We start from the raw sequence: 17,190 nt of genomic DNA, 5'->3' as shown, positions 1-17,190 counted from the left end.
CTCTCTGTGTATCAACCATTGTTACCTTTTGGATTGTGTCTTTGTTCCTTATTCCCCTTTCACATCGGGCTTGCATACAGTTGTGTTGTGATGCATATGGATTGCGCATCACAACGTACTTTGGCGTAGTCTCTGTGCAGGCTGTTATGTGATTGCGTGTGGTTGCATTCCTATTCTTGCTTTCCGTTGCTTACTACCACGTAGCCCTTGTCGCTATTTTTCTGTCCACCCCTGCCTACTTTTTTGATAGTGTGGAAATGTGCTCCGTTCTCAAAGCGGTACAAGAGCGGCATTCACATTTCACGCAGAGAGCGAGAGAGAGAGAGAGAGAGACAGAGAGACAGAGAGAAACCTTGCACATGGAGGAGAGAAGTTAGCTTCAGATGCTACAGACTGACACGCACATGGATTTGATACATTGGAAAAAGTCAGGAGACATTATTTCCAGGAGTTAATGGACTTTATTAATGTGCCACAATCGTGAGAGAACTGGAGGAGGTGAAAGAAAGCAAAGCAAAGAGGAGCCTCTTCTGGCAGTCAGTCACGCATGCGATCCGCCGTGAGAAGTGGATGGTGGACATGTCCTCTTGCTGGCGATTGGTCCGTGAGCAGGAGTTAATGAACTTTATTAACGTGCCACATCGTGAGACACTGCAGGAGGTGAAAGCAAAGCGAAGCAAAGCGGAGCTGCTTCTGGTGGTCACGAGTGCGATCCGCTGTGAAAAGTGAACAGTGGACAGTGGACATGTCCTCTTGCTGGCCATCAGTCTGTAAGGAATGGGCGAGGACATGACCTCTGAATGTGGAAGCTTGGCTCACCTCTTCTTCTTTGTGGTTTTGAAGCTTCACTGCCAGCAAAGTCCAGCAGGACGAATAAACTCTATCAATCCAGGTATGTACTGATATAAGGATTTTTCGCCCTGGCATGTAAAAGGCTTGGTGTACAGTAGCGCAGTGTTGTGTAGATTTACATACAGTTGCGGTGTGTAGTGTAAACTTGCTTAAAAACTGCATACTTTCTGCGTCCAGTGCTCTATGCCGAAAAAATAAAACATTTAATTTCTTCCGTCCATGTCGCGTAGCACTCAGCATACTGCTGCGTAGGGTGCAAAAACCCAGTGTAGAGTTGCTTAAACTCTGTGTAGAGCTGCTTAACTTGGTGTGGTCAGTATGCCGCAATGTGCAACTCTACACTGACCCGGTGTGAAAGGGGCTTTACTTTTGAAAGACCCAGTGACAGAATTTTTCTGGAATTTTCTGGAAATCCAGGTTTTTACTTCTATGGCGAATGTTACAGTTTTCATGTTCTAATGTTGTAATGTAATGAAGTAGAAATACTTCATTACTGTACTTAAGTTGAATTTTGATGTATCTGTACTTTGTTATTTAAATTTCTGGCGACTTTCACTTTTACTTCACTGCATTTCCTCAATAAAATGTATACTTTTACTCTGATACATTTCCCTGAACCAACTTTGTTACTCGTTACTACAATATAAAAGTAGAAGAAATTTGATTGGGCAATGCCTGTTTGCATCAGTGAAAACAGCGGTGCACCGTACTGGGAAGAGACGTCCTCTTCAGCCGCAGTGCAGGGGTCCGCACCCTGCAGTATCAGTGCCGTGTTAGACATAAAACAAGTTTAAAAGACAAAAAAAATAAAAAATAAAAAATAATAATAATAAGTTGAATCTGCGCCCCCACTGATGAAGAGGATACTGGAGGGTGAAAAGGGGGCCATCTGCGCTTTGGACTCCAAATGCATACACGCTGATGTGCACACACATATACGGATCGAATCCCGCTGGAATTAACACACACTTAAATGCCGACAAAACTGGCTGTTGGCGTACGTGGCTGTTTCGCTTAATTTATTTGAAATTACCACGGAGATGCGGTGCGTAAAAGTGGTGCCACATTATTTTGGATTTGAGAGCGCAAAGAGCACCGTGTTTGGTTGCTTTGCAGTGGTTGGTGGTGATGACATTTGCATTTTTTTTCCTTAAATTTGGCACAACTGTGTAGCTATAAATGACTGTTCTGTTTCAGAAGAGCCTGGCTGTTGTGTTTAACAGAAGAGTGTGTGTGGGTCTTCCAGGAAAAAGAACGGCAGAGGCGGATCCAGACTTTTATAGGGGCTGAGGCCCCCTAATGGTTTATCCAGACACCACACTGGCTTTCTTTTCATGTCGTTTCACTCTCCACTCGTTTTGGATTTTACTTTTACTCAATACTTAAAGTACATTTTATATGAGAAATTTACTTTTGATGCTAAATTTCAGATACTTAAAGACTTTTACTCAAGTAATATTTTTAAAGGAGACTTCAACTTTTACCAAAGTAATTTTATGGTAAGATACTCGTACTTTCACTCAAGTATCACTTTGAGGTATTTAAACAAGACTGGTATGTTCCAGCTTTCACCAAATTAAATATTCATTCCATTGAAAGAATGTAAAGACATTCATTATTTGTTTTATATAACGCCTAAAATAGATTCTTGTCATTTGCTATAATATTAATTTATAAACAACAGAAAAGGGACCTACATTTTGGTGTTTCACTGCTGCTTTGACATCAACAATCCAACACAAACTTTAAATAGGAGTCCAAAAATAATTCTGATGATGTAGTCCGTGATGCTGTGCACTGACTTTGTGTACTTCCAAAAAAAAAAAAAAAGACTTTGTGTACTTTCTCACTCCAGCGAAAAATCATGTCAGAAATTTGTCCAGCTTTTCATTCTAACTTCATCCTCTTAACAGCTCTTCATGCCTCCAGACGGCTTACGGTGTAGTGGATTTCTTGTGTGTGTGTGTTTAGAAGAATTAGCACAGTCAGTTAGCTTGTTCACATTGTCGTCCATCAGTAAAACAAACCCTGCCATGTTTAGCTAAATGCCAGTTCCACAAGTGTGTCCGTGGGTGGGATTTACAGTGTTTAATCCTACAAAACATAAGGAACCAAACTGTACAGTAAATAGAACGAATAATCCATGTCATGTGACATACAAAGCACCAATAAAATGACAAGGATCCACTCAGAACGTTATATAATGGTTTTACAATAATGTTTTCACTAAAGGGTTAAAGGAGTGTGTTTAAAGTATCTTTTGGAGCCTTCTTACTTGTTCTGTGCGTTACCATATTTGCCAAATGGGTCTCCGGCCATTCCACCGTCTCCAGTGAAAATGTATAAATAGCCATCATCTGCAAACAGCAGCTGCCCTCCATTATGGTTTGATGCCGGTTCATCAATTTCCAGAATTATCCTGTAACAACAAATGTGACTATAAAATAAATAATAACAACAAAATCAGCAGTGAAATTTGAAATGACAGCATGAGCTAATCAATGCATTTTGTGTTTGGTAGCAGGAACCTGGTTCTATGGGCCACACCTACCGTTCAGAGCTGTGATCCACAGTATTCATGTCATGGACTGACACATGGAACTCACTGATCCTGATCCTCTCATCAAAACCCACCTCCACTGAGTAATACACATACAACTTGCCATTGTGCTTGTAATTGGGATGAAAGGTCAGTCCCAGAAAGCCTCGCTCATCTCCCTCCCATGATGATGTTAACACCGCCTTAGTAATGTTTAAAAATGGTCTGTCCAGTTTAGACCTGTCAGGAAGGTAGGTCCACACCAAGCCCACCTGTTCCGCCACAAAAAAGCGATGTGTGCCATCATTGGCATGCACCATGGCTAGCGGGTTCCGCAACCCATTGGCAACTTCTTCCACGCAGAGCTGCAGGCATCCATCTGAGTCTGACTGAACCCGGCCCAGGTTTTGAGTGAGCCGCTGGTTGCTCAGGAGGTGTGGGTAGCAGTAGTCTTCATCATTTAGCGCCAGGCATCCACAGAGGCGTTTTTCATCTCCTTTGACCTGAGCGATGTGCGGGTCATCAGAGAGGAAAGGGATTGTGGAGGCACACTTCTTCCAAAATTGGGAACAATAGTCCGGGCAAAGCCCAGGAATGGTCCGGACTGGCGTACTGGGGTCCTCTGCATCAAAGAGATGGGCCGCATAGGGAGAACATTCCTGGGAAAATGAAGAAGAAAACTGGAAGTTCTTAAAATGATACCTCCAGTGGGCTATGGTAGTTGCCGTCGGTAGTAGTAAACCTTTAGTGATAAAATACTGAAAATAACAAAGTGGTGTATTGAAGAGCCTAACAGGTTTTATTTGAACATGTAATTGACAATTATGGTGTATTAAAAAAAATAGTCCAATTATCTCTCCTTTGAAGACATCAAGCCAGAATTATTTGCCCTCATACACGTATTCATAGTGTGTTACCACTGTGTGACGTTTCTATGAAATCCACCAACCAGTTCAAAATTAGTTGTTTATTTTTCATCATGGTTTGTTCTCTGTTATGTTTTACATTGTCACTTTTCTTTGTTACTTTTTATATGTTAGCCATTGTCCAGTTCCATTCTCATTTCAGTTGTTTTCCATTGTACTTTTATATCGGGTTTTGCTTTCTGTTTTTTAGTCTGTTCCTGTTTAGTTTTGCTCAAGTGTTGATTTCCTATTTTCTGATCAGTTCTCATATAGTTTCTTTTTGTTTTCATGCTCATGTTTGATTTCAGTTCCTGTTATAGTAGTTTTATATTCTGTGTTAGCTCTGTTCTCAGTTTGCCCTCACGTCCATCTTATTATGTTCACTCCACGTCCTGCACCTGTCATTATGTCTTTGTCCTTCACTTTGATTCAGTCTGTTTAGTATTTCCATTCACTCACACTCTTGGCACCTGTTCACACATCTCTGTGTCTTACCCCACTCCACCTTGTGCTGTCCCTCCTCACCTTCTTGCACCATGCATTATCTTTGTTCACTGGCCACGCCCCCTTTGCTAGATTGTTCCTCACGTGTTAACTCCTGTCCTATTTAACCACCTCCCAGCCAGCACTTCTCCGCCAGTTTCTCGACGTTTGTACACGTCCTAGTTCTTGTATCCAGTCCTGTTTTGCCTAGCTGTGTCCTGTCAAATAATGCACAAGTCAGTTAAATATTATTGAAGAGCAGAGAAATTTTGTCTACCTGCAATTTTTGTTCATTCAAATATTCAAAGAATCAGAATCATTAAAGGGGTAAAAGAACTTCCCACTCATAAATCTATAACTAAAAAAAATATTATATAAGGTTATGAAACAAATTGTAAATTATGAGCAGAAAAGCTGGTATTTCTGAGATCACATAGTCATAAATTTGCACCACTTTTTTTTAAGCAAAGTGGAGTACTTTAACTTTAAACCCCTGTATAAACTGGAATTGACATTTGTCACCATTCTTGCTGTTTGTACCCCATACTTCATAACATTCAGTCAGAGATAGTCCAAAACATACCTTTTTGGAATCTTTGTGATCTAGCAAATAATGTGGAATAGTTTTCAGTATAATTGGCTCATTTATATTTGGACTCCTGTGTAAATCTTCAGTTGACCCCTACCTGGCTGCCTATTGAAAATTCAAGTGAACAGTTGTTTTTTTCAAAAGAGTATTGTCTAAGTTTCTTTCGATACAGTATACGAGGTCTATCAGAAAAGTATCCTACCTTTTTATTTTTTTTAAAAAACTATAATGGATTTGAATGACGTGCGATTACAACAATCATGCTTGAACCCTCGTGCGCATGCGTGAGTTTTTTCACGCGTGTCGGTGACGTCATTTCCCTGTGGGCAGGCCTTGAGTGAGATGTGGTCCCGCCCTCTCGGCTGAATTCCTTTGTTTCACACGCTGCTCGAGACGGCACGCGTTGCTTTATCAAAATTTTTTCTGGACCTGTGAGGAATATCCGAGTGGACACTATTCAAGAAATTAAGATGGTTTTCGGTGAAAAGTTTAACGGCTGATGAGAGATTATGGGGTGTTTCTGTCGGTGTAAGGACTTCCCACGGAGCGGGACGTCGCGCAGCACTTCCAGGCGCCGTCGGCCTGTTTCGACCTGAAAACATCCTAATTTAAGGCTTAATTCACCCAGGACGTCGTGAGAGAACAGAGAAGATTCAGAAAGAGGCCGGCATGAGGACTTTATGCGGACATTCCACTGTTTTAAGGACATTTTGTAATGAAAGACGTGCGCAGGCAAATTCGCTGAGTCCGTTTACGTGACGACTCGGCGAATCTGTGTGCGCCGCAACAGAAAAACACCTCCATGTGAAACCATTTGTAAATTCAGGCGGCTTTTGGTGGCTTCAACAAGTGAGTAACTGAGAAATTGTTTAACAGCTTGGGCATGTTCCAACTTGCCCGTTAAGGTTTCCAACGGAGGTGTTTTTCCTGTCGCGACCCCCCGTGGTTGGGTCGCCCCGACATGCGACTCTGCCCGCACAGTTCTTTCACTACAAAATGTCCGTTAACAATGAAATGTCCGAATAAACTCCTCTGCGACTTCTTCTGAAAGTTCTCTGTTCCTCTGATGACTTCCTGGGTCAACAGAGCCTGAAATGTTGAAGTTTTCAACTTGAAACGGCGAGACGCTGCCACCTCGAAGCGCAGATCGCCGTCAGGCACCGTGGGCTGTCCTTACGGCGACACTACAGACCAAAATCTCTCATCAGCCATTAAAATTTTTACTGAAAACCAGCTGAATTTATCGAATGGTGTCCACTCAGTTGTGCCTTACAGTTTTGAAAAAATTTTGATCAAACAAAGCAGCAGTCTCTGAGCCATTCCTAAACAATGAAAAAATCGACGAGAGGGTGGGGCCACTCCTCACTCAAAGACTGTCCACAGGCGAATGACGTAACCGACAGGCATGAAAAAAACTCTCGCATGTCTGATGTAATCACACGTGATTCAAATCCATATGGTTTTTGAAAAAAATAATAAGGTCGGATACTTTTCTAATAGACCTCGTATATGAAATATGTTCTGATGAATAAAATGCACTTTATTATGATCATTTGACTCCCCATATTTTTTGTATAAGTAAATCAGAATACAATAAGAGGCAACTCACTTTGAAATGAATAAAACATATAGTGGCAGTTTAATAACTTTGAAAAATAACAGAAATCAGCAGCTTGTATTTTATTGTGGCTCCAGTTCATTTTAGTGTGATGAAGTCATCCTTTTTTTCTCATCAGTCACGTTTTGTGCTTGAACACTACATTAAGCTCAAGACTGAACAAATACATAACTTTGGAAAATAACACCTAAAGTTCTGCTTTTTGTGATCTGTGCCTCTGAACATCACTGCACAGCCTCTCCACATCAGGTTTTTTATTTTTAACCCATGTATGCGTAATTTTTGCTCAGTTCATTTATATATTCTCATTTTTTAAGGATTTTTTAAGGATATTTGACCATTTATTTCATCTCATTATCTCATAATTCAGTATAGGACAAGCACATGGTGAGAAACAGGACGACAGTGTCAGAACCACACTGGTAGAGGAAAGTGGAAAGAGAAGTAAAGGCAGCTCCACAGTTAGTTTTTTTTTTTAACATGTCAGATTAAAATCCTCTCTGCTCCGCGCTCGCTGTCTCACGTGCGGTGATGGTTCTCAGCAGAATGTACGTCTCGTGCCTCCGGAATCTCCCTCCCTCCCTCGCTCGCAGTCTGCAGCCAGCTGACTCCGCGTGTGCGCGTGCACACACACACACACACACACACACACACACACACACACACACACACACACACACACACACACACACACACACACACACACACACACACACACACACACACACACGGCTTTGAACAAGATGGCCACTGTTTTAATTGTCCGTCTTATTCAAAATTTGAACGTCCAAATCACTTCCCGAATTGGGAACGTCTCATGAGGATGTTGTGAACCCAGGGACGGCGCCGTTGGTGACGTTTGTCAGCTTTCCACAACAAACAGAAAAATAAAACGCAGGGAAGACGAAGACAACACACTGGAAATTGTTTTTTTCCTTATTTATTCCTTTATTGGTTCATTCTACTGGTGCTTATAGTTGATAAAACTTGGATAAAATTACGTGTACCGCTCGAATAATATGTGCACAAAGTAGCACATGCACGTACTAATTCGACCCCTGTGGCTCTGATACTGTTCAGTACTTGCATGGACTGGGTGTGGGGTAGGGTTGTGGAAGCCAGTGACCTTGGTGCATTTGTTGGCAAGAAAAAGTTTACTGACATTGACTTTATGGATGATGGTTTTAATTTTTGCAGCACTTGATAAGCTGACTGAGGAATCTGAGTGTCTTCGTTTGAGATTGTCCTGGATCAAGACTGGGATTCAGGCAGTCATGAAAAGCCTGGATCCCAGTCTTTGTCTTGAACTTGTAGAGACAGTCTGGCAATGACATTCATTTCTCTGGGTCCTCACCCTTTGGATGTGAGTGTCTTGGTGGCTTTCCTCATTAATTTGCTTCTTGCACAGTCATTCAGTTTTTGAGAACACCCTAATCCAGACACATTTACCGTAGGGTATCATACGGGTTGTATTTCTTAAAGATTTATGTAAACAGAGTCCAAGACATATTCGTTGACTTGGAAATGTCATGGATCCATCCCCTGACTGGTTTAAAGAAAACTGGCTGCAACAGGATTTTTTTTTTTAAGTAAAGAATAATAAGTTTGTCATAATATATTTATGGAGACTGAAAACGATGGGCTGTGTTTTTTTCTTGGCCAAGCTGTCACTGAACATGTGAACTGGTTCTCAGTTACTTTTACCTGGTTAGTTTCTTACTTTAAAAAATAACAAAAAACAAAACCAGACAAACCCTAAATTAAAGCAGAAAATCGGCACAAGAGCATCTTGACTGTTTCATTTCACTGCCATTTTTGTGTTGTACAGGCACAAAATTACAAAACGGTTCACTGTCCAAATACGTATGAACCTGAATGTATCATTACAAGACATTACTTTTACTATATCGCAATCCCAAATGGCAATGTGACATCATCAAAACGTGCAGCCTGAAGTCCAAGCATTCCTGCAACTCCATCTATTCATTTTCTACAACTGCTAATTCCACTTTGGGTCATGAAGGCTGGAGCATATCCCAACGGTATTCCTACAGATCACCTGAAATATTTAATTCAATTTAATAATAATACAAAGACACAAATGTATAATTACCTCCACCATGGACATAATAAAATAATTATTTATTTATTTGTCTGTCTGACTGTTAGCAGGAATACGTCAAAACCACTGCATGGATTTTGACAGAATTTTCAGCACAGATACATATGAGGTCTATTAGAAAAGTATCCGACCTTATTATTTTCTTCAAAAACCATATGGATTTGAATCACGTGTGATTGCGTCAGACAAGCTTGAACCCTCGTGCGCATGCCTGAGTTGTTCCACGCCTGTCGGTTGCGTCATTCGCCTGTGAGCAGGCTTTGAGTGAGGAGTGGTCCAGCCCCCTCGTCGGATTTTCATTGTCAGGAAATTAGAAAAATTATCTGGCTTTCGGTGAAAATGTTACGGGCTTGGTAGAGAATAAGGAGTGTTACTGTCGCTTTAAGGACGGCCCCCAGCGGCTGTGGGGCGCGCCGCGCTCCAAAGCCGCCATCGACAGGCTGAACGACCATTTCATTTCTAAACGGATGGCTGTCTGGATCCGTGACCATCGTGTGCCATTTCTCTGGTTATCACAAGAACTGGACATAAACCATTTTCCGGCAGATTTCACTTTTAACAAGAGATTTTGTCATGGAAAGCCGAGTGGAGGCTTCGCGCATCACGATGGATCCAGCTGTCGGTGGTTTTTCCATCGAGTGATTATCCGAGAAATTGTGGATGTGCCTGGACATGCCAGAACATGTCCCGTGAGGCTTCATCACGGTGTTGCTGTGCGCCATGCGGCACCACCGTGACGTGCGGAATTCCTCCACATGTCTGTCTCAATGTGCAGAAAAAGTGCTGATGTCCACGTCTTTTCACAATTCCTGTGCTAGTCAGACGACGTCCCGGATAAAACACAGCGTCCAGTTTGGAAATGAACGGCACATTCCACTGTTACAGGAGTTTTTGTCATGGAAAGAGGAGCGGAGGCTTCGCGCGTCGCGGCGGTGCCACATGGCGCACAGCAACGCCGTGATGAAGCCTCACGGGACATGTTCTGACATGTCCAGGCACATCCACAATTTCTCGGATAATCACTCGATGGAAAAACCACCGACAGCTGTCTGAACGCCATCTCAAAGCAGTCCTGTGAGACCAAAACAGAGGTGGTTTTGTCTCGCTCCAGTAGCGAATCCATCATGATGCGCGAAGCCTACGCTCGGCTTTCCATGACAAAATCTCTTGTTAAAAGTGAAATCTGCCGGAAAATAGTTGATGTCCAGCTCTTGTGATAACCAGAGAAATGGCACACGATGGTCACTGATCCAGACAGCCATCCGTTTAGAAATGAAATGATCGTTCAGCCTGTCGATGGCGGCTTCGGAGCGTGGCGCGCCCCACAGCCTCTGGGGGCCATCCTTAAAGCGACAGTAACACTCCTTATTCTCTACCAAGCCCGTAACATTTTCACCGAAAGCCAGATAAATTTTTCTAATGGTTTCCAGCTGCCAGTCTCTAACAATTTCTGAAAAAATTCTGATGGAAAAAAGCCCAAATCATTCCGCCATTTCCTGACAACGAAAATCCGACGAGGGGGCTGGACCACTCCTCACTCAAAGCCTGCTCACAGGCGAATGATGCAACCGACAGGCGTGGAAAAACTCACGCATGCGCACGAGGGTTCAAGCTTGTCTGACGCAATCACACGTGATTCAAATCCATATGGTTTTTGAAAAAAATAATAAGGTCGGATACTTTTCTAATAGACCTCGTATTAGGTCATGGAAGAATCCATTAAATTTTGGAGGTGATCCGAATCCGGATCCAGGTTCTGGATCAAGTTTCACTTTATATAGGGTTTGAAGGATTACTTTGAGCAGGATTACGTCAAAACTACTGCATGGCTTTTGACAAAATTTTCAACACAGATACGTATTAAGCCAGGGAAGACTCCAACAAATTTTGGAGGTGATCAGGATCCGGATCCGAATTGTGAATCGAGTTTCACTTTATATAGGCTTTGAAGGATTACATCAAAACTACTTCACGGATTGTCACCAAATTTTCACCACGGATACATATTAGGCCATGGAAGACTCCATTTATTTTGGAGGTGATCCAGGTCTGGATTCTGGATCAGGATTGGCTTTTATATAGATATGGAAGGACTAGTTCAAAACTACTTCACGGATTCTCACCAAATTTGCACCACCAATAGATATTAGGGCACGGAAGACTCCACTAAATTCTGGAGGTGATCCAGATGCGAATCTGGATTCTGGATCAAGATTTCACTTTATATAGGCTTTGAAGGATTACTTCAAAACTACTTTACGGATTCTCACCAAATTTGCACCACACATAGATATTGGGTCGTGGAAGGCTCCACTGAATTTTGGAGGTGTTTGGGATCCGGATCCGGATTCTGGATGAATATTTCCCTTTGTATAGGCTTTGAAGGATTACTTCAAAACTACTTCACAGATTCTCACCAAATTTGCACCACCAATAGATATTAGGGCATGGAAGACTCCACTGAATTCTGGAGGTGATCCATATCCGAATCTGGATTCTGGATCAAGATTTCACTTTATATAGGCTTTGAAGGATTACTTCAAAACTACTTCACGGATTCTCACCAAATTTGCACCACACATAGAAATTGGGTCATGGAAGGCTCCACTGAATTTTGGAGGTGTTTGGGATCCGGATCCGAATTCTGGATGATTTCCCTTTGTATAGGCTTTGAAGGATTACTTCAAAACCACTTCACAGGTTCTCACCAAATTTGCACCACAGATAGATATTAGGACATGGAAGACTCCACTGAATTTTGGAGGTGATCCAGATCCGGATTGGCAGATGTCAGAAATCTCTGATTGCTCGTTTCCACATGAAATCGTTGTGCTTTTTTCAGTTTTGATCAACTGATTTTACAGCCAGATTTTTTTAAACAACACTAACCCTGTTCAATTTTAGGGAATAGGAGCAATTTGTAGCCCGACAACCGGCCTGAATTAGGCAGCATACTGGCTGCTCTCTCCTAGCCTGTGATTGGTTGGCAGCCGAGGAGCTGACGTCAGCCTTAATTTGGTGTGGCGATAGCGCTGGTCGTTTACGAGTGGGAATTCCCACTCCTAAATGGCGCCCAGTATCCGACCTAATTCTTGCCAAAGAATCCAATGGACGTCGACATTTTTTTTACCTTTACCTTGCAGACCAAACATTCAGCACAGTCAAAAGTATTCAATTTATTAATCCTATTAGTTAAACCAATAATTTGCACCACTGTTTACCAAAATTGGAGCAAATTTAACTTCTGACTCCTGTACAAACTAAAACTGACCTTTGTCACCATTCTTGCTGTTTTTACCTAATAACTCCATAACATTCAATTATAGATAGTCAAAACTATACCTTTTTGGAATATTTATGTTCCGACAAATAATGTGGTGTAGTGTTCAATATGACTGGAAGATTTTTAAATTTTGAGCCCTGCGTAATTCTTCAATGGACCCCTACCTGGCTGCCTACTGAAAATTCAAGTGGAGACTCAGTTTTTTTTTTTGTTTTTTTTCCAAAGAGTAATGTTTAAGGAGTATGTGTGTCAATTTTGGTGCTTGTTTCCAGAAATGAACTACTGTTACAGTTATCTGCTCCACGAGAAATAACGCCAGATTTTAAAAACTCAAAAACATGAATAAGGTAGGCTGTACAATTTATATTAGCTTTTGTTTTCAATTTACTTAAAATACATTTTTGTCGAAATAAATTGTTCTGTAAACACCAGTTTATTGAGTTAAATGAACTTAATATTTTTGCTTTTAACTAACCTAATACAATTTTATGGAACTTGTTACAAAATTAAAGTCAATGTTTCCATTTTCTGAGTGCAGTGCATTTTATGGTATACTTTTGCATCCAAAATTTAATTTGTGTTTTTGTGTAACCTGTTGTGGAAAAGCTCCATAATGTGAACCCTTTAAGTTCAACATGACTATAGTCATGAAGTCTGATGTTTTCAGACGTTTAGCTGAAGATAACTGCACCAAATCCTTTGTTAAAAATATATTATCAACAAAATAATAATAATGTGTTAACATTGTTTTACAACAGAGGGTCCTGCGTGAAAAAAAACTATGCGCAAAATTATGCGCAATTTTTAAAACATGACTGAAGTTGCAGTGATAATCAGTATCAAATTGTTTTTTGTCACTTGTACTTTGTGTTAGATCATGTTTGTGCATGATTAACACTGCGTTGCTGTTGTTTTTTAACGGTGCCACTTGTTTGCGCGTGACAGCTGTTGTTTGCGCACACTGGCCAAACTGTTGACGCACGATGGAGACGTGTTTCAAATCGACCTTTAGCCGTGCTTACCTGGCACAGCAGCTCGTGCACGGAGCCGGCACACGTTGCGTAGTCATAATAGTCGAAATGGTCCGTGATCCTGTAGAACTTTGACATCAGCTCCTGGTCTTTGTGGAAATCACAGCAGCCAAACTCCTTGTACATGACGCAAAACTCCAGCTCCCTGCGCGGTCTGAAGGGTGGCTTAAAGTCCAAACACTGCGGGTGGAAGAGAGCAGGTGATACCCACAGAGACACAACACACAAGACTGGCCAGAACCGCGGCTGGACCACAACTTTAGCGCCGGAACCGGGCCGCATCGTGCCTTGTGCGGGCGCTGCTGGGGGACAGAAGGCGCAGACTGCGCTTCCTGTGTGCACTTTGCACCGTTTGCGCCTCTGACGTGGTCCTCTGCAGCCTGAAGACATCTGCTGCACCCGTGCATGTGCGCGCACAGTGGAAAGAACAGATTAATCCAACTCCAATATCTGCATTATTATTTTTATTATTATTACGTGATTCCAGCCACAGCGCCTCGGTTACAGCTGTTTGTGCTGTTTATTTCCATTGTGGACTTTTGTATTTAAAGTACAGCACGCAATGCATTGTGGGTTGTTCTCATATTGTGGTTTCTTGTATGATATTAGTCTCTCTCTCTCCCTCTCTCTCTGTTATTGAATAATCATGAATGGAGTTGTCCGTCTCGCCAGCAGATGGCGCCCTTACATTGAATCAGTTGATCCCTGCCTCAATCAAAACAGCCCACAGAGAACAAGGAAAATAACTACACACATTTTGATGGTTATCTATTTATTTATTTTTTTAAATGTTCAATAATTAAGTGTTTCGAGACATATATGGATGAAAACTAAAATATTTGATAAAACAAAGATGGCCTGAGACCTTATGGTTGTTCATCTCAAAAGTTTTTGGAAATGAAGAAACCCTGCAAAAAAATACAAAATAAATAAAAAATCATGACACGCTATAGGTAACGTCAATCACTCCTGCTCTTAATTTCCATCATAATCTATCTCATCATTTCCTGCAACAATCCCAAATATGTCCAGAAGGTAGCAAAATCCACACATTTGTTATACCCAAGCTCCCAGTTCCTGTTGCTGAAAAACATCCCCACAGCATGATGCTGCCACCACCATGCTTCATTCTAGGGATGGTGCCTGGTTTCCTCCAAACATGATGCCTAGCATTCACACCAAAGAGTTCAATCTTTGTATCATCAGACCAGAGAATTTTGTTTCTCATGGTCTGAGAGTCCTTCAGGTGCCTTTTGGCAAACTTCAGGCAGGCTGCCATGTGCCTTTTACTAAGGAGTGGCTTCCATCTGGCCACTCTATCATACAGGCCTGATTGGTGGATTTCTGCAGAGATGGGTGTCCTTCTGAAATGTTCTCCTCTTTCCACAGAGGAATGCTGGAGCTCTAACAGAGTGACCACCGGGTTCTTGATCACCTCCCTGACTAAGGCCATTCTCATCTGATTGCTCAGTTTAGATGGGCGGCCAGCTCTAGCAAGAGTCCTGGTGGATCCCAAAGTCTTCCATTTTTGGATGATGGAGACCACTGTGCTCATTGGGAACTTTAAAGCAGCAGAAATGATTCTGTAGCCTTCCCCAGATTTGTGCCTCGAGACAAACCTGTCTCTGAGGTCTACATACAATTCCTTTGACTTCATGCTTGGTTTGTGCTCTGACTGTCAACTGTGGGACCTTGTATGTAGACAGGTGCGTGTCTTTCCAAATAATGTCCAATCAACTGAATTTACCCCATGTAGAAACATCTCAAGGATGATCCATGGAAACAGGATGCACTTGAGTTTTTGTATATTTTTATTTTTTAATATTTTTCTGTCAGTGTTACAGTGATTTAATGGACTTTCTGTGTTTTTTGTGTATTTATTTTTTGATATTTTTCCATCAGTGTCACAGTGATTTAATGTACTTTCTGTGTTTTTGTGTATTTATTTTTTGATATTTTTCCGTCAGTGTCACAGTGATTTAATGGACTTTCTGTGTTTTTTGTGTATTTATTTTTGATATTTTTCCGTCAGTGTCACAGTGATTTAATGGACTTTCTGTGTTTTTTTGCATATTTATTTTTGATATTTTTTTTTTTCCGTCAGTGTCACAGTGATTTAATGGACTTTCTGTGTTTTTTGTATATTTATTTTTGATATTTTTCCGTGAGTGTAACAGTGATTTAATGGACTTTCTGTGTTTTTTTTGTTTTTTTTGTATATTTATTTTTGATATTTTTCCATCAGTGTCACAGTGATTTAATGGACTTTCTGTGTTTTTTGTATATTAGTTTTGATATTTTTTCTGTCAGTGTCACAGTGATTTAATGGACTTTCTGCGTTTTTGTATATTTATTTTTGATATTTTTCTGTCAGAGTCACAGTGATTTAATGGACTTTCTGTGTTTTTTGTGTATTTATTTTTGATATTTTTCCATCAGTGTCACAGCGATTTAATGGACTTTCTGTGTTTTTTGTATATTTATTTTTTGATATTTTTCTGTCAGTGTGACAGTGATTTAATGGACTTTCTGTGTTTTTTGTGTATTTATTTTTTGATATTTTTCCATCAGTGTCACAGTGATTTAATGTACTTTCTGTGTTTTTTGTGTATTTATTTTTTGATATTTTTCCGTCAGTGTCACAGTGATTTAATGGACTTTCTGTGTTTTTTTGCATATTTATTTTTGATATTTTTCTGTCAGTGTGACAGTGATTTAATGGACTTTCTGTGTTTTTTGTGTATTTATTTTTTGATATTTTTCCATCAGTGTCACAGTGATTTAATGGACTTTCTGTGTTTTTTTGTGTATTTATTTTTGATATTTTTCCGTCAGTGTCACAGTGATTTAATGGACTTTCTGTGTTTTTTTTGCATATTTATTTTTGATATTTTTTTTTTCCGTCAGTGTCACAGTGATTTAATGGACTTTCTGTGTTTTTGTATATTTATTTTTGATATTTTTCCGTGAGTGTAACAGTGATTTAATGGACTTTCTGTGTTTTTTTGTTTTTTTTGTATATTTATTTTTGATATTTTTCCATCAGTGTCACAGTGATTTAATGGACTTTCTGTGTTTTTTTGTATATTAGTTTTGATATTTTTTCTGTCAGTGTCACAGTGATTTAATGGACTTTCTGCGTTTTTGTATATTTATTTTTGATATTTTTCTGTCAGAGTCACAGTGATTTAATGGACTTTCTGTGTTTTTTGTGTATTTATTTTTTGATATTTTTCCGTCAGTGTCACAGCGATTTAATGGACTTTCTGTGTTTTTTGTATATTTATTTTTTGATATTTTTCTGTCAGTGTGACAGTGATTTAATGGACTTTCTGTGTTGTTGTTTTTTTTTTTTTTTTTTTGTATATTTATTTTTGATATTTTTCCATCAGTGTCACAGTCATTTAATGGACTTTCTGTGTTTTTTTGTATATTTGTTTTGATATTTTTTTCTGTCAGTGTCACAGTGATTTAATGGACTTTCTGCGTTTTTGTATATTTATTTTTGATATTTTTCTGTCAGAGTCACAGTGATTTAATGGACTTTCTGTGTTTTTTGTGTATTTGTTTGTTGATATTTTTCCGTCAGTGTCACAGCGATTTAATGGACTTTCTGTGTTTTTTGTATATTTATTTTTGATATTTTTCTGTCAGAGTCACAGTGATTTAATGGACTTTCTGTGTTTTTTGTGTATTTATTTTTTGATATTTTTCCGTCAGTGTCACAGCGATTTAATGGACTTTCTGTGGGGTTTTTTGTGTATTTAT

General features: G+C 40.2%; 1 protein-coding gene across 1 annotated transcript in view; it reads right to left on the bottom strand.

Moving 5' to 3' along the window:
• Positions 1–14,048, bottom strand: part of hhipl1 (HHIP-like 1) — a 50,811-nt gene extending 36,763 nt beyond the window's left edge. Inside the window, exons 1-3 of the mRNA XM_034159436.1 lie at positions 13,414–14,048; positions 3,404–4,050; positions 3,128–3,271 (exon numbers count right to left, since the gene is read on the bottom strand). Coding sequence (XP_034015327.1) covers positions 3,128–3,271; positions 3,404–4,050; positions 13,414–13,812 — 1,190 coding nt within the window. The 5' untranslated portion in view covers positions 13,813–14,048. The remainder of the gene's footprint in view (positions 1–3,127; positions 3,272–3,403; positions 4,051–13,413) is intronic.
• Between the last annotated feature and the right edge of the window lie 3,142 nt (positions 14,049–17,190).

This window comes from Thalassophryne amazonica, chromosome 19 (assembly GCF_902500255.1).
Source record: "Thalassophryne amazonica chromosome 19, fThaAma1.1, whole genome shotgun sequence".
Lineage (NCBI taxonomy): Eukaryota > Metazoa > Chordata > Actinopteri > Batrachoidiformes > Batrachoididae > Thalassophryne > Thalassophryne amazonica.
The sequence above is the reverse complement of the archived record's forward strand: the minus strand, read 5'-3'. Positions and strand labels throughout refer to the sequence as shown.